This window comes from Stenella coeruleoalba (assembly GCF_951394435.1).
Source record: "Stenella coeruleoalba genome assembly, chromosome: 5".
NCBI classification, from domain to species: Eukaryota; Metazoa; Chordata; class Mammalia; order Artiodactyla; family Delphinidae; genus Stenella; species Stenella coeruleoalba.
The window spans coordinates 60998534-61023278 of NC_137150.1; the positions used below are offsets into that span (position 1 = coordinate 60998534).

The 24745-nt window shown below is 41.1% G+C and overlaps 1 protein-coding gene across 1 annotated transcript in view; it reads right to left on the reverse strand.

Moving 5' to 3' along the window:
* Positions 1-24745, reverse strand: part of MCF2L2 (MCF.2 cell line derived transforming sequence-like 2) — a 219612-nt gene that overhangs the window by 83017 nt on the left and 111850 nt on the right. The window contains exons 13-14 of the mRNA XM_079921832.1: positions 18195-18372; positions 13482-13573 (exon numbers count right to left, since the gene is read on the reverse strand). Coding sequence (XP_079777958.1) covers positions 13482-13573; positions 18195-18372 — 270 coding nt within the window. The remainder of the gene's footprint in view (positions 1-13481; positions 13574-18194; positions 18373-24745) is intronic.

Below are 24745 nucleotides of genomic sequence, written 5' to 3' on the forward strand. Positions count from 1 at the left end.
TTTGGTAAGATCATCTATTTGTTTGGGGGAGGAGGGCTCTTACCTATATTTTTCTATTCCTAAATGTCTTTGTTTTGCTGTTGTTTTTAATTTTCTAGATAAGTAACATATTCAGTTTCTCATCTTTCTCTTTCTTTCCTGGGTTATCCCCAACCACTCTGGATCTTTTACAGTTTCCCCTTGAGGCTTCCTTCAGGAACATCAAAAACTCATTCACAAAAGCAGGTATCCTTTTTCCTTAAATGAAGGGACTATTAACATTGTATTCTTCCCCCTTCCCTGCTGATTCACAAAAATGATTCAGAGTTTGCTACAAGGGACAGCAGAGGGATCATTTGATTCAATGGTTTTTTTTTGTTTTTTGGGGTTTTTTTTTTTCTGGGTAAGAAATCAATGTCTGGAGAAGTTGTGGCCTGCCCAAGCCCAGAGAGAGAGCTAGACAGACGGGAGATAAGTCCAGGGTCCACTTTCCCAGGCTGGTAATCACAAGTCCGTTGAATCACACTGCCTTCTTAGGCCAGTGCACAGTGGTCACCAGTGCTGGCTTAAAGCCAGCTGGTGGTCGGAAGCCCTGCTCCACTGTGTGCCACCGCTGAGACTTTGGGTGTGTGTGTGTGTGGGGGAAATCCGGGAGGGGCCAAAAGGAGGGAGGAGACGCCAGCCCTACTCTGTCCTGCCAACCTCCCAGAAACCCTCATGCTGGGACCCATCTTGGCTGAGAGACGCATGTGCCACCAGGAAAGACCCTGAGTCAGACCAAATATGGGCCAAGCAAGATGACTGGCCAGAGACAACCTGGAAAGCTAACCCCATTACCATAAAACCTAAGACTGCAAGCCGTGTGGCAGAGCAGTTCTCCTGGGTTCCCTTACCCTACTGCTCTCCGCCCGGGTGCCCTTTCCCAATAAAGTCTTTTTTTTTTTAAACATCTTTATTGGAGTATAATTGCTTTACAATGGTGTGTTAGTTTCTGCTGTATAACAAAGTGAATCAGCTATACATATACATATATCCCCATATCTCCTCCCTCTTGTGTCTCCCTCCCACCCTCCCCATCCCACCCCTCTAGGTGGTCACAAAGCACCGAGCTGATCTCCCTGTGCTATGTAGCTGCTTCCCACTAGCTATCTATTTTACATTTGGTAGTGTATATATGTCCATACTAATAAAGTCTTTTGCTTGTCAGTTAAGTGTGTCTCCTTGGATAATTCATTTCCGAGTGTTACACAACAGCCCACTCTCGGGCCCTGGAAGGGGACCCCCTTCTGTAACAGCATTATCTGCCGCATAGCGTTGCAGATCTTTTTCAGAACACTGGGCGGACTTCCCTGGCAGTCCAGTGGTTAAGACTCTGTGCTTCCAATGCAGGGGGCGCGGGTTCGATCCCTGGTCGGGGAACTAAGATCCAACATGCCAGACAACGTGGCAAAAAATTAAAAAAAAAAAAAAAAAGAATAACACTAAGCATTTAATTCTCAAAAAGAGACAAGACTCCCACTCAATTTACTTTCCAGAAAATATAATTTTAACCAGGAAGTGAATTTGTATATCATATTGATAGCAACGGGAGTATTATAAGGGTATTAACCAATAATGAACAAGTAGATAATTAGCCAGCATTTGAATTCTTCCTGCCTGCTAGGTTCTGTTTAAATGAGTTATTTTACATTCTCACAAAAGGGAGTATAGATTTAGAAAGGGCCCTCTTGCAAAAGTATTATTAAGGGAAATTTAATGAATAAACATAAAGATTCCTTGTAGATTAGAGCTAAAAGTTGGACGACGAGCTTTTCCCAGATTCAGATGAACAGATAGGAAGAACCTTGCAAAACAGGTGAGAGTTACAGGCTGCTCAGTTAGTTGTAGACACTGCAAGAGAGTCCTCTCCCTGGATTAACAGAGAGCAGTCAAGGTAAGGCTGTTTTATTATCCACAATGCAGACCACAGAGACAGCAATTTAAAAGTGTTCAGTGTATGAAAGAAAACCATGGATTTTCTGTCTTTTCATAGATGTCTTCCCAAATCTGGTATCATATCCACAAAGCTGGCTAACAAATAAAGGAGGATTTGGGGTACTAGTTTGTTAATTTAGCTCTAAAATACACGAGCAATCTTACATTCAGGTTCATATTTTTTCTTTTAAAATAGGATATCATTTCAATAAGAATCTAAATTTTTAGTTCCCTCTCTTAACTATATTTGACCAGAGACTACAATATATTTTTCATTTCAGTCAATATACAGAAGTAAATACCAGTCCCTGGATTCAAACCAATCTAGGTATTTTCACTACACTACCAAAGCTCTTTCTTCACATTTTCTATGTAATGTTGAACTAATTACTATAGCAGTTAATGTTATACTGCATCCCTTTCTAGTTCCTCCTCTGTGATGTTACTGTGCCAGAAACACTCACTGGACTTTGAGCTCCAGCCTTATTCATCTTTGAATCCACAACATGCAATACCGTCAGAAAGAGTAACCACCATTACTAATAAAACTCCCTCTCACTGTAAAACTTGCTTATGCTTGTGAAATGAATTGTGCTCTTTCCAACTCTACTGATCTATTGTTAGTATGGTGGATTGAAGAGGCTCTTATTTCCTGACAACCTAGTATAGTGATGGAAAAATAACACTGACTTAAGGTGCAGGTATGGGCTTTATCATTTTATGCAGAATGATAACGTCCCTCTAATTTATAGACTTTGTCATGCATGAGATGACCTCATGGGCTTGCTGAAATGCTTAGGCATGGACTTGGTAATGTCAACCCATATTCTTGTGGCCACATGTCAGACAGTTGGTGTCAGGGTGGAGGGAGAGTCCTCTGTCAATCAAGTTTGATGGAATACAACACCCATGGTTTTGAGAATGTATGGGAAGGATCCACAGCAGATCTGGGGACTGTTTTAATAAGAGCCGGCAGTTAACTGCACTGTATACCAGTGTTTTGCTGAGGTTTAGATGGATTAGTTCTGGTGCAGTGGCTTTAAAAACTGACCACAACCCACAGGAAAAACGTTTACATAATAATACTTATACACATATACTGTGATTTATAATATGAAATATATATTTGGTCTTCATGCTGTTTCTGGCACAGAGCTCCTAAAACCCTTTAAATTTCTTGTGATAGAGTGTCTCGATATTTATAACAAACCCCTTTCAACCACACTTGAGTTTATGTTAATGAGGTAACTATTAGGAAGCACCTACAGCCAGCCAGTGTCTCAGAAGCACAGGTGACAACGTGGGTTTGCAGATGGTCTCTGAAGGGGCATGGGAGCAGTCTTATAAGGCTGAGCCCTCAATGTTTGGCATCTGATGCCATCTCCAAGTAGACAGTACAGAATTAATTGTTTGTTGGTGTTGGGGAAAAAATATACAGCAGATGTATGTATAACTGAAAAATGTTTGTGTGATTTTGTGATGGGATACATTCTGTTTTTAAATTCTATCCCATTCCCTTCTGTTTATTTATTTTTTTAAAACGCTGGTGAACCCACCAAACTGAGTTCACTATCACCATTGTGACCTGTAATTTGAAAACCTCTTAAAGAGTGAAAAGAATGCAAACTGAGGTGTGACAGGTAAATCTGGGTGGGAATCCCTGGCTTCTTTTTTTTTTTTGTGGTACGCGGGCCTCTCACTGTTGTGGCCTCTCCCGTTGCGGAGCACAGGCTCCGGACGCGCAGGCTCAGCGGCCATGGCTCATGGGCCCAGCCGCTCCGCGCGGCATATGGGATCCTCCCGGACCAGGGCACGAACCCGTGTCCCCTGCATCGGCAGGCGGACTCTCAACCACTGCACCACCAGGGAAGCCCCCTGGCTTACTTTTAAAGAAGTGGCCTTGGGTAGCACCTTAGTTCTCTGTCAGTAAAATAGGGGTATTACATCTACATCAGAAGGTTTTTGTGGTAATTAGAGATGATGTATTAAAATGCTTAGCACAAAGAAAAGAATAAATGACATTTATGGTTGGCTCTTTAATATCTACTGTGTGGGGATTAAAATAGGTAATTATGGAAAGCACTCAACATGCTGACCTTCAGTAATTGCTGGATAGTTGCTACTGGACCCCATATTTCTCACTAGCTGGGAGATGTTGGCTGTCACTTAATCTCCCTGGGCAACCATTTCCTTCTGTGTAAAACGAGGGAGATGTTTCATTTGGCTATGAAACATTTCTCTGCTTATAATATAAAATGCCAACATAAGTGCTATTGCTTCCAATTTTGAGATGAAAGCTCAATTGTAGCCAGAGTACTTTTGGGAAAATTTTAAATTAAGCTTCTGAAAGTTCTAGGAGGAAGAGAGCATATTCAAATAAATGCCTGCTTTTTTCAAATATTGGTCCTTTGATTCAAATAATGGACCGAGAAAACTGACCGCAGACCAACCCACCGATTGCTGCTTTATTTCTTTGTTAGGGTTTCCTTATGAGCCTCAGTGAATTGTACAGTAAGGTGATTCTAAAGCAGAGCACTAAGTTTCTTGTGAAATCATATCCTGTTTCCCTTCAGTCACCCTGACTTGGGGATGCCCCAGGGCACCAAAGAAGGGATTTTCTCAGTCAACTGCTTTAAAAGGGAACCAACCCATAAACTACTCTGTTGGGAGGCCAATCAGGTGGGAGACTCCCTCCTCCTGTACGTTCCTTTTATTCTGAAGAAAAAGGGTGGCAGTGAAGGCAGGCATGAAGAGTGATCATTGAAAGAAGCGTTTAAGGTTATTAACTCTTTTCTGGGATTGCAAATTAATTATGAAAACCTGAGAAGGTAAAAGAGGTATGACAAGTAAGAATCACTAAATAATTACCAAATGGCACAGCTTAGAGGAGGAGAGCAGGAAGGAAAGGAAACCTCTCCAAAGGGCAGTCACCTCCAGCCTCAGTCTAGGGTGGCCTTAGAGACACTCTGTTTCCCAGAGTGAAAAACATCAACCTTGGGAAAGAGTAGCCTCCCCTCTCCATTGCTGGTACTGCCGGGAAAGGGGAACCCCCCCCCCGATTTTTGAGGTTCAGTGGGTTCTGATGTGGAGAATAGGAAGGACTTCTGAAGAACAGGAACCACCTTGAGAATCTATCCTTCAAGTGAATTCCTACCCGGCTGGTCTGTCCTATTTGCTCCCTCTCGTTGGCCTTTTTCCAGCACATCTTTTCGTATGCTTCACTGGCATTGCCTGAAGAAGCCACTACCTAAAGATTCCTTTAGATAGTAGGGCAGTCAGTCCATTTTAAAAGATGGCAAGTGTTTGCAGGAGGGTTAAGGGGCTGTCAGTCACTCAGCCTTGCATTGCTGTGAACTAGCTCATTCAGATTTCTCCCAATTCTAGTCCAGATTAGCTGCATTGGGAGGAGACTTCCAAGAGGGAGGGAAGGGGTGGCGAGGAAAGAGGAAGGTTTTAGGACATTTTATAGACTGAAGCCCTTTGGGGGGCTTGAGGAGACAGGCGTAACTGGTCCTGAAGCTTTGTGGAAAGGGGAAACGACTAGGGAAAGATAAGGAAATGGGTCCCAGATGGAAAATTTACAAAATTTTTCCAGGGTCTCTTTTATCTAAGATCTTGAGTTTCTCAGCTAGACTTGTTAGTAATTAGTTCAGTGTTCTTACTGGTTAAATTGGCTTTTATAGGCTGGACTAATACTCTAAACATTACTTATAGTATTTGTTTATGGGGGAAATGTCTTCTTAAAAAACTGCAAACATTGCAACGTTGTTTTACCAATGATATGCAAGTCTGTATTTCTGTTAAAAATATCAGAAAGTGAGAAACATGTCACAAGATACCTTTCTCCCATTCCCAAACCAAGAAAATGGGGAGGAAATAAGTAACCCAAGGATATTGAAAAGAAGTTGTCCATACATCCTGAATTTTCTCAGACTGTTTGATTTCATGTGATTTTAACTTTAATGCATAAATGTTAACGTAACAATTTTTACATGTCTGTAAATCTTACTTAACTCATAAATAAAATCACAAATTTGAAAAATGCTTTATTAGATTTGCAAAAGTGCCCTAACCTAGTTAATTTCCAAATAACCTCAAGGCCAACTGGTTGACTCTTGCTGGTGTGGGGAGGAGTATAGCCCAGCTAACAGAAAGAGAGTGTGTAGGTTACTGTTATAGATCCATGAGACCACAAATGCTGGACTCAGCCTGCATAAGTCCTCACTTTCTACTGTTCCCCCGAGTACTCTATACTGGGCAACAAATTCATTCAATGAAGATTCCAAGATGGAAACCTTGAAGGTATTTTCAGTATCTTCTTTTCCCTCCCTATTAAATCTATCCCCTTATTTCTCTGCCTTGATCTATTGCTTCATTCATCAAATTTTCTCTGATAGTCTAGAGCATTCCAGGCACTGGGGAGAACACCTGGCCTAATGGGTATGAGCTCTGCCCATCTCCTTTTTTGCCACTGCCATTAGTAGGCTCTCAACATTGAAGTCTCACCTGGACTGTGACAACTGCTGGCAGCTGGTCAGCCTGCCTCTCTTCATCTAATTTACTCTTCATTGCTGTACCAATGTCAAACTGATAAACAAATGCCCTTGTTGGCAACAACCCTCAACGAAAGTCTTCAGCAACCTGTCTTTGGTCTACCTTCCCAGCTTTCTTGGACTATTCCCGGAATACCCTATGATCCCTTCAGACTTCTGAGGCTTTACGTCCTTCCCCATCCAGGAATGCCCTTCTCTATCTTATCCACCTTTCAAAGTTGTATTTATTCTTTAAAATTAAGTTCAGGGACTTCCCTGGCGGTCCAGTGGTAAGGAATCTGCCTTCCAGTGCAGGGGATGTGGGTTCGATCCCTGGTTGGGGAATTAAGATCCCACATGCCACGGGGCAACTAAGCCCGCATGCCACAAGTACTGAGCTCATGTGCCTCAGTGAGAGAGCCCGTGCGCCACAACTACAGAGCCCACGTGCCTTGGAGCCCGTGTGACACAACTAGAGAGAAGTCCGCGCGTGGCAATGAAGAGCGCCCGTGCCGCGACTAAGACCCAACAAAGCCAAAAAAAATAAAGAAAAATAAATAAAATTTTTAAAAAACTCTTTAAAAAATTAAGTTCAGGGCTTCCCTGGTGGCACAGTGGTTGAGAGTCCACCTGCCGATGCAGGGGACATGGGTTCGTGCCCCGGTCCAGGAAGATCCCACATGCCACGGAGCAGCTGGGCCCATGAGCCATGGCCGCTGAGCCTGCACGTCTGGAGCCTGTGCTCCGCAACGGGAGAGGCCACAACAATGAGAGGCCCGTGTACCAGACAAAAAAAAAAAAAAAAAAAAAAAATTAAGTTCAAATGCCACCTCCTTTGGAAAAAAACACCCCGACATACTTGCTATGAACTGTTCCCTCTTCTGCCTTCTAACACATTATATTCCTTTTACTAGAGGTAGGTCATTCCGCTTTATATTATAAATTATTGGAAATATGTTGTTTCCCCCATGAAACTTGTAAGTTTCCTGAGTTTAGGCCCCATGTTAGAATTGTTTCCCATATGTGACCCATAGCAATTGCTTTGATATATATTAAATTGAGCTGAATAAGCCACTCAAATTGGATACATCAAATATTTTAGTCATGTCCATTTTTTATTGATGAGAGAGCAAAGCCAACAGTGGTCTTACGGTTATTCTCTCTTTTTTCTCATGTAGTTCCCTCAGTGAAAAATACATTCTCATACAATAATTTAGTCACATCCTCACTCTCCTGCATTTTGGACTCTGTATTAGCCTAAGAGATCCATATCTACCTTAACGATTTCTTCTTTATCCCAATTGCCTATGAATATAGCCTCTAGGCCAATGTGACCAAAAGTGCAGTCCCTTGTACCACCTGCATTCTAGTCACCAAATGCATAAGTCAAAAAGTCATATTCTGGGACTTCCCTGGTGGCGCAGTGGTTAAGAATCTGCCTGCCAATGCAGGGGACACGGGTTTGAGCCCTGGTCCGGGAAGAGCCCACATGCTGCAGAGCAACGAAGACTGTGCGCCACAACTACTAAGCCTGTGCTCTAGAGCCAGCGAGCCACAACTACTGAAACCTGCGCGCCTAGCTCTGCAATGAGAAGCCGCTGCAAGGAGAAGCCCGCGCACCTCAACAAAGAGTAGCCCCGCTCACTGCAACTAGAGAAAGCCCGCGTGCAGCCATGGACACCAACCGCAGCCAAAAATAAATAAATAAATAAAATTTTTTAAAAAAAAGTCATATTCCTGGACCCTAACCCAGACCTCCTGAATCAGTGTCTCTCGGGGTGGAGCCTGAAAATCTGCATTATGAATAAGCTTCTCAGGGTTGTAGCACACAGGAAACCTTGAGAATCTTCATTCTAGATATTGTTCAGAGAGCTTGGCTGGGGAGATCAAGATTTGGTGGATTCTTTGAATCTCGAAGAATGACCAGACTTTAAACATCACAGAAAGTGAACAGTGAAATGTGCTTATGGTTCACATAGTTCTCTTGGTGAGAAACAGAAAAGTAAATGAAAGATTTTGGGATTCAGAAGAGTGAGAAAGCAAAAAACTAAATTTGGCCCTGAGCTCTGATCATTTGGCAAAAAGATACATATTCGAGACTAGGAGAAGCTATTTAATTTAAGACCTGAATCCAACCTTCCTTCAGCTTCTTCTCATCTTTTACACAAAACATTCTATCTGTAAACACAGGATTAAATGGGAAACTAACATTACTAAGAATCTTCTGTATGTCAGGCATCATGCTAGGTGCTTTCCATATATTTCTCATTTAATCAGCCACCTGTGAGGTTACTTTATTTAACTCCATTTTGCAGAAGAGGAAATTTAGGGGATGAAAGGCTAAGTAAACTGCTAGTTAGGTAGATTAAGTAATCCGGTAGACAGGTTAAATTAGATAGATTAGGAAACTGCTAGATTAAGTAAACTGCTAATTTCAGATTCCAGTTGGATCATTTACTAGTTGTGTTAGACTTGGGGAAACTCACTTAGCTCCTCAGAGCCTCAACAGCATCACAGATAAAACAAAGGAGACATCACCTTCCTCACAAGTTATTGAGGACTTGAGATGAAATCAGGTACACACAGCACCCAGCACAACGTCTAGCCCTCAGTCAGTGTTAGCAACCCTTCCCTCGCCTCTCTGTTCTCTTCCTGCCTTGACTTTTTTTGTTTTAAAAAAATTTTTATGAAGGAGCCTGTTTGCTCAGAAGCATGAAAAGATCTCGCTATTTTAAACGACTTTAATAGGTGCCCAGGAACACTGTTCGTTGGTGCTCACAGCCAGTAGCTCTTCCTTTTTCCTGAGGGTTGACATGCAGGAAAAAGAAATCCTCATCAGCCTTTGGCTTCTTTCCATCTCCAAAGAGGCCGTGACGTGAGCAGCCCAGGGAAAGCAGCCCCGGTGAGTCATGCTTTCAGCTTCCAACTGGTGATGGGAAGGACAGAAAGTAGCCACATCACTACTGCTAGGCGCCACAGGGAAGGACTCCACCATGGCTTTCCCAGACAGTGTCAGTGAGCCAAGTGCAGCCCTCACAGCTGCCAGATGGCCCCGAGAATCTCAGCCGCCTCCTCAAGTTGAGCTTGTCAAGTTCCTGCGAACTGGCACACCAAGGATTCTCCTGCCAGAGAAGAGGGAACGCCTTTTTTGGGAATGAGTTCTCTGCTGATGATAAGACCTTATCATGATTTTAGTTGCAGTAGTGAGTATCGGTGACTCCAGCAGCAATCATGAATGGTTTGGATTTATAGCTTTTTTTTTTTTTTTTCCCCTGTGAGCATTTGCTCTTGAGGGCAAGGAGGGGCATTTATCACAATGTTATGATTCACTCTCCTAGACTGGTTATGCCTTCATTTCATCTTTCAGTTCCAGGCCTAAGGCCAAAAAGGTGTCAGAATTGTCACCGAGAGTCAGATGCATGTTCTCCTACTTATCCTGGTCATCTGTCTTGGACAGTGGCCACAAAACACAAGCAGCAGTGATTGTTCTTGATGGTAATCAACCTCCTTGTTCCTCTTTTGAACCGTGCAGAGATGAATCTAAACCTTCTTTTCTAACCTACTTTTTTTCTTACTAGTTTTCTTACATATTTTGGAATGATGATTTCCCTGGTTATATTACCCACCTTGGAAAACACTAATTGCATTTACTGACCCTAAACTGACTTCTAAGTCCAGGATTTGGGGATTTGGTGCACAAATCCCCTTTCTTCCTATTCATATTTTTCACGACTGTGGATTCTGCTCACTCTTCTCATAGCCCTGGGCTTTAGAAGCAGCAGTCTGACCAGCCACTGTTTTCCAAAATGAGGAAGTGTGGCAGCCTTTGTTCCTACCCTGCTTCCTTTTCTCCCTTGACTGTTAATATATATGTTCTTGGGGGAAAAGCCCTTCATTAAATACCCAAGCAAGGCAACAGTAAGGGAAAAAGCAACACAAGCACAGAAGGATGATGGTAGCATGTACTCGTGCCTGCTTAGCAGTACCTATGCTGTTGGTGATCTGCCTAAACACAGGGGGAGAGAGCATCTTAGCAGGATGGTCTTGGAGCCTGAATTAAACAAACAGCACAGCAGAAGGAAGAAACCAGAAATCTGGTGGTCAGGGTTTTTTGAATTCTACTCAGCATTTTCCAACCCTGTTGGCCTCTGATTCTATCTCCACCCCTACTCCTGCAGTGTCTATTTTTACAAGTATGTAACACAGGAGTAAATAATGAATGTAGCTTATGGAAACTTTTGGCCTTAAATACTTTTGAGGTCTTCCCTGAGGAAAGGTGCTTTATGTTTATTGACAATATTTCCTTTTTTTCTTTTACAACAAATAAAACAATAGCACTCATTGTATTGTTTACAATTATTGAAATAATTTACTCTAATTTTAATTCTTATATAAGAAAACCTTAACATACTTACAACTCCCACGGCATCTTTATGAAGTGTGCAGGTCATAAATATGTTGTCTAAAGATAGGCAAAGTAAGTCACAGAGATAAGAAGTGAGTTCCAATCACATTGTGAGTCAATGCAATGGCATATGCGTTCAGGTGCCAAATCTGGGCTCTGGTGCACTTGACACAGCCCTCACCTTCAGAGATGACATTCTTTGAAGACCAGCATACAGAAAATGGTTGAGTGATGCTCAGTTCTGAAGGTGAATTAAATCCTTTTTATATTACTTAATGATTTCACAGACTTCATGAATGTCAAGTCAGGTGAATTTTAGTTACATTTGCCCATTTCAAAAAATGACTGATCAAGACTGGATGATACTATGAACAACTATATGCCAATTGGACAACCTGGAAGAAATGGACAAGTTCCTAGAAACACACAGCCCACCAAAACTGAGTCAAGAAGAAATAGATAATTTGAACAGACTGATCACTAAAAGTGAGATAGAATCTGTAATAAAAAACAAAACAAAACAAAACAAAAAACCTCCCTGCAAACAAAAGTTCAGGACCAGATGGCTTCACTGGGGAATTCTACCAAACATACAAAGAAGAACTAATACTGATCCTTCTCAAACTTTTCCAAAAGGCTGAAGAGGAGGGAACACTCCCAAAGTTATTCTATGAAGCCACTATTACCCTAATACCAAAACCAGACAAAAACACTACCAAAAAAAAAAAAAATTACAAGACTGTATGAAATTGCAGACTGTTTCCTAACTCTGGAAGACATGGTGATGCAATAACTCCAACCATGAGGGATTCCAAAACAGCAATGACAGTGTCCTTATCTGCCCAGAATACAGAAGGATGACTGAACAAACTGACAGAAGAATGCAGCTTTCTCTCTCTAAGAAAAGTCTGCTGGGAACTAGTTCCCACATTGTTTGTGCCTCCAGGAAGAAAAGCCTAAGACTTGCTTTCTGCCTGACTCCTTAATGGTCAGTGGAGTCTCTGTGGGGGGCCTAGATTTGGACACATTGGGAATTGATGATGGATATGAACTATTGCTGAAGTCCATTTGAGCCCATGGTCTACTGGCTTCTGTTTCAGAACCATTCAGTCAGCCAGATATTTAATTTTTTTTTTTTTTTTTTTTTTGCAGTACGCGGGCCTCTCACTGCTGTGGCCTCTCCTGTTGCGGAGCACAGGCTCCGGACGCGCAGGCTCAGCGGCCAGGGGTCCCGGGCCCAGCCCCTCCGCGGCATGTGGGATCCTCCCGGACTGGGGCACGAACCTGTGTCCCCTGCATCGGCAGGCAGACTCTCAACCACTGCGCCACCAGGGAAGCCCCAGATATTTAATTCTTTAGTGAGGCAGAGGAAAGGGACCACTTCTGGGGTGGCTGTGCAGCAACATATATTCACAATTCATTTTGCTTGGGTTTTTAAATATAATGTTACTTTACGATTATATAGTGCTTGGCCATTTTCAAATTTTCTCTTAATGCTCAAAACAGTTTCAGGAGGTAGCTATTGTTATTCCCATTTTTACAGATGAGAAACTGAGGTTTAGAGAGGTTATGTCACTTAAGTCTAGGTCTGCCAGATTCCAAAGCTTATGTGCTTTTTTTTCACTTTTATTTTGAAATAATTATATAGATTCACATGAGTTTGCAAAGAAATGTACAGGGAAGTCCCATGTACTCTCCCCCCAACCTCCTTCAATGTTAACATCTCACACAACTAGAGTATAGTATCAAAAGCATGAAAATGACTTTGGCACAATCCACAATGCTTATTTAGAGTTCATCAGCTATATATGCGCACGTGTGTGTGTGTGTGTGTGTGTGTGTGTGTGTGTAGCTGTATGTAATTTTGTCTTTTTTTTTTTGATAAATTTATTTATTTATTTATTTTTGGCTGTATTCGGTCTTTGTTGCTGCACACAGGCTTTCTCTAGTTGCAGCGAGTGGGGGCTACTCTTCGTTGTGGTGCGTGGGCTTCTTATTGTGGTGGCTTCTCTTGTTGCAGAGCACAGGGTCTAGGTGCACGGGCTTCAGTAGTTGTGGCATGCGGGCTTCAGTAGTTGTGGCTTGTGGGCTCTAGAGCACAGGCTCAGTAGTTGTGGCGCATGGGCTTAGCTGCTCCACGGCATGTGGGATCTTCCCGGACCAGGGCTCGAACCCGTGTCCCCTGCGTTGGCAGGTGGATTCTTAACCACTGCGCCACCAGGGAAGCCCTGTCATATTCTTTTTATATATAAACCATACACTGTTCTACCAATTTTAAATATGAAGTCAGATTATAGGAATGAATAAAATGACTTTTCCTTCAATAAAACAATATCTACCAACAATTATGTACATTATGACCAAAGAGCTTTTGGTTTCTATTTGCAATTAAGAAGAAAGGAAAGGGTGAAATTCTACAAACCTCATCTCTTGGGAGCACTAGTCTGTGCTATGTGCCTTTATGGGCACATCTTCTGGAGGTGATGGTAGGTATGAAATAAGGAAACACAATTTATTGGTTTATTGATAATTATGGCAGCAATCTTATATCATGTCAGAAATTTCTATCAGTAAAGGAAAGGTGATCATACCTTGACTTCAAATTTAGTCTCATCATCTTCCTTTTCCACAGAGTTTAAATCCGTCTCCACATAACATTCCTCAGATGTTTTCTGATGAGGAGCTAGAGAGACAAAGAAAACCTGCCATTAATTTGGCTTATAAATAACTCAAAGCACTTAGCCTGACTTGGACCATGTTGATGCAGTTGATTAACAAAGCTTCATTGAGCTGCTACAGTGATTTCCAAGGTAGTAGATGAAATTGGAGGTGAAGGAGAGATGCAGAAAAGAAAGAGTCCTTGATCCCAGGCATTTGATTCAAAGAGAAAAAAGTCACACTCAACACCACAGGAAACATCAAACCACAACAAATCAGTAAATGTAATGTGGTAAAAATGATAGTTTCCATCATTCCCAATTTTAAGGCCCAGCTAAAAAGTCACTTTCTTCATGAAATCTTCCTTAACTATTCCAGACTTCTTGGATTCTTTTAATGCCCTGATATTTAGCATTAATCATCTGCAATGTATAATATTGTACTTGATGTTCTTGGATTAGAAGATTCAATTCTAGGTACCACATTCTATTGAGTGTATTTTTTCCATTATACAGGTAATTAATTTGTGATTATTACAGAAAATTTGAAAAATACTAAACTCTTACCATTTAAACACACTGTGATTATATAACGGAATGTCCATGTCTGCCCTAGGCAGAAATCGTTGCTAATCTGATGATCTAACAGTTGCATTCCCAAACTGATGCAAACGTATTTTTAGTGGACAGGATGACTGTGTGAAGAATCAGCTGAGTCTAGAGGAAATTGGGCAGCCTTGCTCTTGCTCTCTCCTCTCAATCATTCTCCCTCCCTCCTCTCCTTCCCACAGGGCTCTCAGACACCTGAGAGATACCCTTCTTCAAGCTCCATGGCCATTTGGCAGTAAGATTGGGATTTGGGTAGGAGAAGCCCTGGTTATGCTTGAAGCTTCTAACCCAGCTTTACCAGAGGGCTGCACTGGGGGTGATGGCTACAAGGCTAATAAGTAAGTGGTAACTTGAATTCTTGTCACCATCACCACCCTTGTATATGCAGTTTCTTTGGGAAACTCATGGGATACTTGTGATGAATCCAGGACAGGATATGAGCATTTCTGGGTGCTATGGCCAAAATGTCATCCAGCTAATGCCACCAATAGCACCCTGATGCTTATCTGTGGTAGACTTGTTGGAGGTTGACTGTCTTGCCTCCAGAGGCCCCTCCCAAGCCTCAAGTTCTGTGAGACAACTGGAAGCAGCTGTCTGTGGGTTTCCCATACATGTTATGTTGAAATCTGTAGTGAAGCACTGTCTGCTGCCCCAGGTTATGTGACCACTGAAGCTATTTTATAACAATGGACAATCCATTGGGCTCCTCATTCTCTACAGGATCTCTGTAACCTGAGTAATTCCAGGCATAACAATGGGAAGCTGGAAATGCATACACTAATTGGCAACACCCATGACTGAGAAGCACCTTCCCTTAACGCTAAGTACAGCGATGAAGTTAAAGGCAGGGACGTGGGAGCCATGCTGCCAGCGCTCAAGTTTTGCTCTTCCACACATGAAGCATACGTTATCAAGAGCCTTAGCCTCTTCATCTGTATATGGGGAATAATGAGAAAGCCTACAGTATGGGGTTGTTCTGAGGCCTTAATGAGTTAGTATGCACAGTGTTTAGATCGTGATAAGCACTCAGTATATTTTAGCTATTATTATAGCCACAAAAGAATTTTTTCATGTTCCTTATGTACTTCAGAGAGGTTGAATGTTGTACGCAAGACACCTGGCTACCAAGAGTCAGAGCTGAGATTCCAGCTCCCGTCTCTAAGCAGCTCTGACCATGTTCCTTACACTGTGAAATATAATAGTCTATCTTGGCACAGACTCAGTTGCTAAAAGTCAGACAAATGTATTTGAAAATCCTGTTAGCGATCAGCTAGAATCCATACTTGGTGGTTAATCTCCAAAACAAAAGTGCAGGATTGTTATACAAAATGAGCTAGTTGCCTGACCAAGGTCAACAATACCTGTTCAGACATGTCAAAGATCTGTGGATCCTAGGAGGGTCATTATCTACTATGAAATCTTGTGTTCAAAAAGCTGAGAAACAATCTATCGTTCCTGCTTTGTTTACTTGTAACAAACGTTATGTCCTTTATATAGGTATACATATAGCTGATTCACTTCATTGTACAGCAGAAACTAACACAACATCGTAAAGCAATTTTACTCAAATTAAAAAAATAATAATAATGAGGGAAGCAAAAGTCATTGAAAAGAGCATAATTTAGTTTTGGGAAAGAGCACTAGATGGGAGGTCAGGAGAACGAAGCCCTGTTTCCAAACATCCAAGAAGGATGTCTCTCTGTGTGTGAGTGTGTGTTTCTGTGGTATGTGTGCATAAGTGTGTCTGTGCATGTGTATGCATGTGTGTGGAAAAATTCAGGAAAGAAATTCACTGAACTGTTATCAACTTTTTAATTCTAAAAAGTTTAATATGTTGTAGGAGACAGGGGACTGTAAGCTGTACTAAATGGGGAGTTACCAAAAGACCCCATAATTTTCAGATAAATAAAAACTGAAAGAATTTGTTGCAGACCTGCAAAACAAGAAATGCCAAAGGGAGGTTTTCAGTTGAAGAGACAAGACACATGATGGTAATTCAACAAGGAATAAAGAACACCAGAAATGGTGAACAGGATGGTAAAGATAAAATTATATATATATAAAATTATAAATATAAAATTACATACATAATTTTTTTTCATTTTTTCTTCCTTTCTTCCAATTTCTCTAAAAGATATATGACTGTTTAGAGCAAAAATTATAACACAATATTGGGGTATGTAACATATGTAGATGTAATATTTAGGATAATAGCACAGAGGATGATTAAAGGGCACATGGAACTATACTTTTGCAAATTTCCTGTATTTACATAAAGTGCTACAATATTAACTCAAAGTAGATTGTGAGAAATTAAGGATGCACATGGTAAGCCCTAAAAGAAACACCTGGGGAAAAAACAATGCAAAAGTTATGTATGTATGTTAAAAAGCCAGTAGAGGAATTAAAATGGAATACTAAAAAACTGGCTAACCCAAAAGAAGCCAGGAAAAGAGATCAGAAGAATAAAAAACATATGAGACAAATAGACAACAAATAACAAAATAGTAGCTCTAAATCCAACTATATCAATAATCACATAGTATGTAAAATCGACTAAACACTCCAATTAGAAAGCAGAGGTTAACATGTTTCTAAAAGGCAAGACCCAACTATAGCTGTCTACAAGAAATATACTTTAAAAATAGACAGAAATAGAAGAATGGAAAAAGTGTATCATGCAAACACCAAGCATAAGAAAGCTGGAATGGCTCTATTAATATCTGACAAAATAGACTTCAAGACAAGGACTTTTACTAAAGATAAGAAGGGAAGGAGAGATATTTCCTAATTATAAAAGGGCCAGTGTATGTAGAAGACATAATAATTATGAATATGTGCTTAATAAAATACATGAGGCAACAAATGACACATATATCATACCCAAGAGTGTTTACCCAGGAATGCATGATTGTTTTAACATTTAAAAAGAAATAATTGTAATCCACCATATAAACCAATAAAGGAGAAAAAAATATGATCATCACAATATATGCACCAAATAGAGCATCTGAAAAATTCAATAATCATTCCTGATAAAACTAGCAAACTGGAATAGAAGGGAACTTCCTCAATCTTATAAAAGGCATCTGTGAAAAACTTACAGCTAATATCGTACTTCAAGGTGAAAAATAAACTTTTTCCCTGAATATTGGGAAACGACATGGATGTCTGCTCTTACCACTTCTATTCAACATTGTACTAGAGTCCCAGCCATCAATCATCATAAGGCAAGGGGAAAAAAAGGATAAAGATTGAAACAGAAGTAAAACTTTCCTTATTCACAGATGATATGATTATATTTCTATACAGAAATATATTCCTATTGATAGTTATATATGGTAAGTTCAATTCATTATAGGGCTTTTTAAAAACATGAAATGCCTAAGATCTTTACACTCAAAACTACTATATTGTTGAGGGAAATTAAAGAAGACCTAAATAAGTGGAATGTTATAACGTTCATGAATTGGAAGACTCAACATTGCTGAGATAAATTGATCTATATATTCATTCAGTGATCTATATATTCATCCCAGCAGAAACTGATAGGTGACTGTAAAATTTATATGGAAATGAAAAGGACCTAAAATAGCCAAAACAATCTTGAAAAAGTACAAAGTTGGAAGATTTACACTACCTGATCTCAAGGCTTACTAGTAAGCTATAGTAATCAAGACCACGTAGGATTGGTGTAAGGACTCATCTTTTTTTTCCTTTTTTTTTCAAAGAACCAATTTTACCCCTCCATTGCTAGTAGAATCTTATGGGCCTTTTAAAGGTCCTTAATGGAGTTTATTTTATGCTAGTGTTATTTGTGCATTTATATTATTCTTCTACTAGACTGTGAGCTTTTCCTGGCATACAGGCACTCAGTTTTACCTAAATTTGTAAGTCTTCAATGCCTGTACTATTCCACATCTTAAATAATATCTGTCAAAACAGTAACCATTATGCATCTTAAGCAACAATAATCTAAACCCTCATGGGCATCGATGAAACATAAAGCCACAAAACTTCTTTCCCCCAGTAACCTACCCAAGGTGGAGGGCTGGCGGATTTTTGGTGACACCCATTTTGGGGAGAACTCAGGACGCGGGGCCACGGGTTGCACTGGGCGAGTCTGTCTGGCTGCCAGTTTCATCAGACTCATTTGCCTCTTGTGAAATATTTCCTGCACATCACCCAGCTTCTGCAGGACTTTCTGGGCTTTGGCCTGTGGGAACAAAAGCAGTTCATGAGCCGGTCACTCTGCACTGAGCCTGAGGACATAAGGCATTCCCTTTCTCCCATCTTCCCCTCTTCCCTGCCTCCCTATTTCCTCCCTCAGGTGACCCTTCTCTGGGCATCTATATGCAGGTCAGTGCACATCTCGCCTCATACAGAATTGTGCTTCTAAGAGTCTGTACCTCCCACTTGATTGGCAGGAGTTGTATCTTTTTCACCATTCTATCTCCAATGCCTGAAACACTGCCTAGCACCCAGTAGTGCTCAGTAAATATATGCTGAGTGGGTAAATGTTCACTAAGCCATATCCATTCACGGTAGAAAAGGATGCCACAGGCCATGAATGAACGGCATTAGACCAACTTATAAAACAGGAGGATTTCAAAATAAGAAATGTACGCTGAATAAAGGCCCTGATAGAGAAAAGACTGTAAGTATTCTGGGGGGAAAAGGTGGTTAAATTCTGAAGCAGGATCAAGGGAAACACAAAGATCTGTAATGAAAAGGATACACATTTAAATTTTAATCTGTGAGACCCCTTCTTTATATATAAGTAGGAAAGAAAGAAACTGAAGAAATACCAGGGGAAAGATGAAACTCAAACATGTTCTCATAACTGACTATATGCCCTAAGGCAGAGAGAGGTTCAGGAGAACAAGAAACAAGACCCGTTTCACCTGAGTTTCCCCAAGGCCTGAATTCAGTTGAATATGTTTCTTCCAGTAGGACGTCCCTCTAGCTCTGGTGGGTCAAGCTGAACCACCATAATCCACGCAGGGTGGTCTGAGGATGCCGAACTCCAAAAGTACAGGCTCAGCACACACCGAGGGAGGTTGCCACAGTTTGCAACTGGAAAATGTAAGGTCTTGTCTATGCTGGGCCATCTTCTGACGAAAGGGCAAAGATTCCTAGGACTGGAGTGTTGACTATGCAACAACTGTTCCCTTATAGCCTAAGGCCCTGCTGAGGCTGACCTCTGCACCAAAATCTGGGGCTGGTCTCACTCTTTGGAGAGTCTGAGTGCAGACCTGCACTGTCCATACAGTATCCACTGGCCACATGTGGCTACTGAGCACCTGGAATGCGGCGAGTCTGAATTGAGCTGCTCTGTCAGTTTAAATACATGCTGGATTTTGAAGACTTATTTGAAAAACAAACATAAAATATCTCGTTAAAATACAATTAATTGTACAATAGTGATTGTATGTTGAAATAATATTTTGCACAAAGGTTAAAGAAAACATTATTAAAAACTGATTTCACTTGTTTCTTACTTTTTAAAATGCGGCTACTAGAAAATGTTAAATTACATGTGTGGTTTGCATTACTTTTTTTAAAATTCATTAATTACTTTATTTATTTTTGGCTGCGCTGCGTCTTCGTTGCTGCACACAGGCTTTCTCTAGTTGTGGCGAGCGGGGGCTACTCTTCGTTGGCGGTGCGTGGGCTTCTCATTGAGGTGGCTTCTCTTGTGGTGGAGCATGGGCTCTAGGAGCGCAGGCTTCAGTAGTTGTGGCACGCAGGCTCAGTAGTTGAGGCTCGTGGGCTCTAAAGCACAGGCTCAGTAGTTGTGGCGCATGGGCTTAGTTGCTCCACGGCATGTGGGATCTTCCCGGACCAGGGCTCGAACCCGTGTCCCCTGCATTGGCAGGCGGATTCTTAACCACTGCGCCACCAGGGAAGTCCTCCATTATATTTCTATTGCAAAGTGTTTATCTAGACCAGGGGTTGGCAATTTTTCTGTAAAGGATCAAATAGTAAATATTTCAGGCTTTGCAGACCATCTGGTCTCTGTCGAATCTGCCGGACGTGGCTGTCTTAGCATAAAAGCAGTCGTAGATGATCGATAATACATAAATGAAAGAGAGCAGCTGTGTTCTGATAAAACTTGGTTTACAGAAATAGGTAGCAAGCAGTTTTGGCCTATGGGCTGTAGTTTGCTGACCCCTACTCAGAGTCTGTGTCTAAAAGGTCACTTCAGAGAATGTGCCTCTGGCCTCAGGAAGCTCAGTTGTGCCGTGGACTAAAGGTTCTGATTACACAGCTATGAGTCCAAGTCCCAAAAAAAGCCAAATTCCCTTATGTCAGGGTGATGTATTTCTGGGGTGATGGTTATAAGACACTACTACTCTGCCCTTCTGGTCCAGTGATGAGCTTAAGGAAACTGAGACATGGGTGTTAATTGCTGCTCAAAGATCAAGAAATCTGACTCAGTGAATGATTGTCAAATTGGTGTTGTGTGGGGGACAGCCCTGGTGTGAGGTCAGTGTCACATGCTAGAGCCCAGTGACTCGCCACTCGGGCTACACAGGACTTGGATCACCTTTGCCCTTTTGCAGCTTTCTCTTGAGATCCCAGGGTGAACTCTGGAAATAATGAGGCAGTCAGAAGAGACCCTAAATTCCTAAACTCAGATGAGGGGGAGGTAGTGCAAGATTAACCATTGCATTCCCCTCTTTCCTCTTTTTACTTGTAAATCCATTCTCCATAACACAATCAGAATTATCTTTCAAAAATTAAATATGATCATATAACTTCCCTGTTTAAAAGCCCTGCAGGGGCTCTCCGCTGCATCTGGATAAAGTCCAGACTCCTCATTCGGGAGCTCTGAGCTCTTCAGGACTTGACCCTGGTCTCCCTCCAGTCTCCCACCTGCCAGTACCCACCCTTCACACTCCAGCCTCCAGCTGCGCCAGTTTCCCTAATACTCGTTTCCAGCCTTTCTGCCTTTGCACCTCTGTTCCTTCTGCTGAGGTCCCCTCCTTCCACTTTGTGTTCCCTGAAAACCCCTACCTAGTCTTCCAGACCAAATTTAGGCATCCTCTCCTATGAACACCCTGGCCTCCCCCGGCTGAGCTGACCAATGCCTCCTCTATGTGCCTCACACTCCCTTCCATTCTATCTGCTCTTGGACTAAGGAGCGTTTAGTGGGGACATGTTTGTCTTCCACCAAACTGCCAGCACTTTGATTCAGGGACTGTGACTTTCATTGTTGATTCCCAGAATAAAGGGCAAACTGGGTACCCAATGAATATTTGAAGAATCAAATTTTGCTGTTTGCTACTGAGATTGTTTAATTCCCTGGACTGGGCGGTGAAAGTGAATGAGGGAGAAAAATCAAAACAGCAGCACTAAGAGGATAGCACAATAGCAATATATTAGGAAAAAACACTTTGAAGAGCCTCAGACAGAGACAGGGTGGCTGCTATAAGGACAACAGTTTAACTGCTGATGTCGTTTTGATCATCACTGTGTCTTAAGTGTAACAGACTCAATCTTTTAGACATAGAGTACCTGTTCTTGAGATATAAATTTTATTTTTTAGAATAGTTTTAGATTTACAGAAAAATTGCAAAATAGTACAGAGAGTTCCCATATACACCACACTCAATTTCCCCTATGATTAACATCTTATGTTAGTATGGTACATTTGTTACAATTAATGAACCAATACTGATACATTATTTTTATTATTAAAATAAATTATTATTAAATAAAATCTATGCTTAGATTTTCTTAGTTTTTTTTTTTTTTTTTTTTTTGGTATGTGGGCCTCTCACTGCTGTGGCCTCTCCCATTGCGGAGCACAGGCTCCGGATGCGCAGGCTCAGTGGCCATGGCTCATGGGCCCAGCCGCTCCGCGGCATGTGGGATCTTCCCGGACCGGGTCACGAACCCGTGTCCCCTGCATCGGCAGGCGGACTCTCAATCACTGCGCCACTGAAGCCCCCAGATTTTCTTAGTTTTTACCTAAAGTACCTTTCCCCCCTCCCAGGATACCACATTACATTTAGTTGTCATGACTTCTTAGGCTCTTCTTGGCTGTGACAGTTTCTCAACTTTTCCTGTTTTTTGATGAACTGGACTGTTTTGAGGATTATTGGTCAGGTATTTTGTAGAATGCCCCTCAGTTGGGATTTATATGATGTTTTACTCATAATTAGACTGGAGTTATGGGGTTTTGGGGGGGAAGACCACAGAAATAAAGTGTCATTTTCATCACACCGTATCAAGGGTACACACTATCTATATGACTTTAGACTCTTGATGTTGACCTTGATCACCTGGCTGAGATAGTATTTGTTAGGTTTCTCCACTGTAAAGTCACTCTTTTATTTCTTCCTTCCCATACTGTACTCTTTGGAAGAAAGTCATTATGGGCAACCCACACTTAAGGAGTGGGGAGTTATGCCAGAGTATCTACATAAATAATTTGGAATTCTTCTGTATGGGAGATTAGTTTCCTTTCCTCCATTTATGTATTTATTCCATCATGTATTTATATCACAATGGATTCATGATATCTATTTTATACTTTGAGTTGTAATCCAGTAGTACTTTATGAATTTTGTTGCTCAAATTGTTCCAGCATTGGTCACAGGGAGCTCTTTCAATTGCCTCCTATGTCCCATCATTGTGATTTGTTTTGTTTTGTTTTGAGCAGTTCCTTACTTTCTGGCACTATAAGATGCTCTGGGATCATCTTTTTTTAAAAAAATTGAAGTATAGTTGATTTATAATATTATATTCATTTCAAGGGTACAACAGAGTGATTCAGTATTTTTATAGATTATACTCTATTTAAAGTAATTATAAAATATTGGCTATATTCCCTGTGCTGTACATATAACATTGTAGCTTATTTATTTTATACATAATAGTTTGTACCTCTTAATCCTTTACCCCTATCTTGCCCTCTTCTCCTTCCCTCTCCCACTGGTAATCACTTGTTTCTTCTTCATATCTGTGAGTCTGTTTCTGTTTTGTTATATTCCTTCATTTGTTTTATTTTTTAGATTCCACATACAAGTGGTAACACAAAGTATTTGTCTTTCTGTGTCTGACATTTCACTAAGCATAATGCACTCTAGGTCCATCCACGTTATTGCAAATGGCAGAATTTCATTCTTTTTAATGGCTGGGTAATATTCCACTATATATGTATAGTGGAATATATATAGGTATATATATATCAATCACATATATATACACTGTATATATACACAGTGTTATATATTTTCTTTATCCATTCATCTGTTGATGGGCACTTAGGTTGCTTCCATATCTTGGCTATTATAAATAACGTTGTTATGAACATTGGTGTGCATTGTATCTTTTCAAATTAGTGCTTTCATTTTCTTTGGGCATATACCCAGGAGCAGAATTGCTGGATCATATGAAAGTTCTATTTTTAGTTTTCTGAGGAAACTCCACACTGTTTTCCACAGTGGTGGCACCAATTTACATTTCCACCAACAGTGTATACGAGTTCCATTATCTCCATTATCTTCAGTTTGAATGCCTTCATAAAAAAATTGAAGTAGAGTTGATTTACAATGTTGTGGCAATCTCTGCTGTACAGCAAAGTGACTCAGTTATCCACATAGAGACACTCTTTTTAATATTATCTTCCATTATGGTTTATCCCAGGATACTGAATATAGTTCCCTGTGCGATACAGTAGGCCCTTGTTGTTTACCCATTCTAAATGTAATAGTTTGCATCTAACAACCCCAAACTCCCAGTCCATCTCTCTCCCTCCCCCCTCCCCCTTGGCAACCACAAGTCTGTTCTCTATGTCTGTGAGTCTGTTTCTGTTTTGTAGATAGGTTCATTTGTGCCATATTTTAGATTCCACATATAAGAGAATATCATATTTCTCTTTCTCTTTCTGACTTACTTCACTTAGTATGATAATCTCTAGCTGCATCCATGTTGCTGCAAATGGCATTATTCCATTCTTTTTTTATGGCCGAGTAGTATTCCATTGACTATATGTACCACATCTTTATCCATTCATCTGTCCATGGACATTTAGGTTGTTTCCATGTTTTGGCTATTGTGAATAGTGCTGCTATGAACATAGGGATGCATGTATCTTTCTGAATTAGAGTTCTGTCCAGGTATATTTCCAGGAGTGGGATTGCTGAATCATATGGTAGTTCTATTTTTAGTTTTCTGAGGAACCTCCATACTGTTCTCCATAGTGGCTGTACTAACTTACATTCCCACCAACAGTGTAGGAGGGTTCCCTTTTCTTCATACCCTCTCCAGCATTATGTTATTAGTAGACTTTTTGATGATGGCCATTCTGACCGGTGTGAGCTGGTACCTCACTGTAGTTTTGATTTGCATTTCTCTAATAATTGGTGATGTTAAGCAGACTTCATGGAGGGCAGGGCAGGTGCCTGCCCCCCGGTGCGGGGAGCTGGGCCTTGGCCCTCTGATAGTCAAGGCCATGTCTAGAGGATGTCTAGAGGTGGCTGTGGGCTCAGGAAGTCTTTAGGTAGCCTGTCTGCTCCTGGGTGGGGCTGAGTCCCCACCCAGTTTGCTTGGCCAGTCCCAGCACTGGAGCCTACATG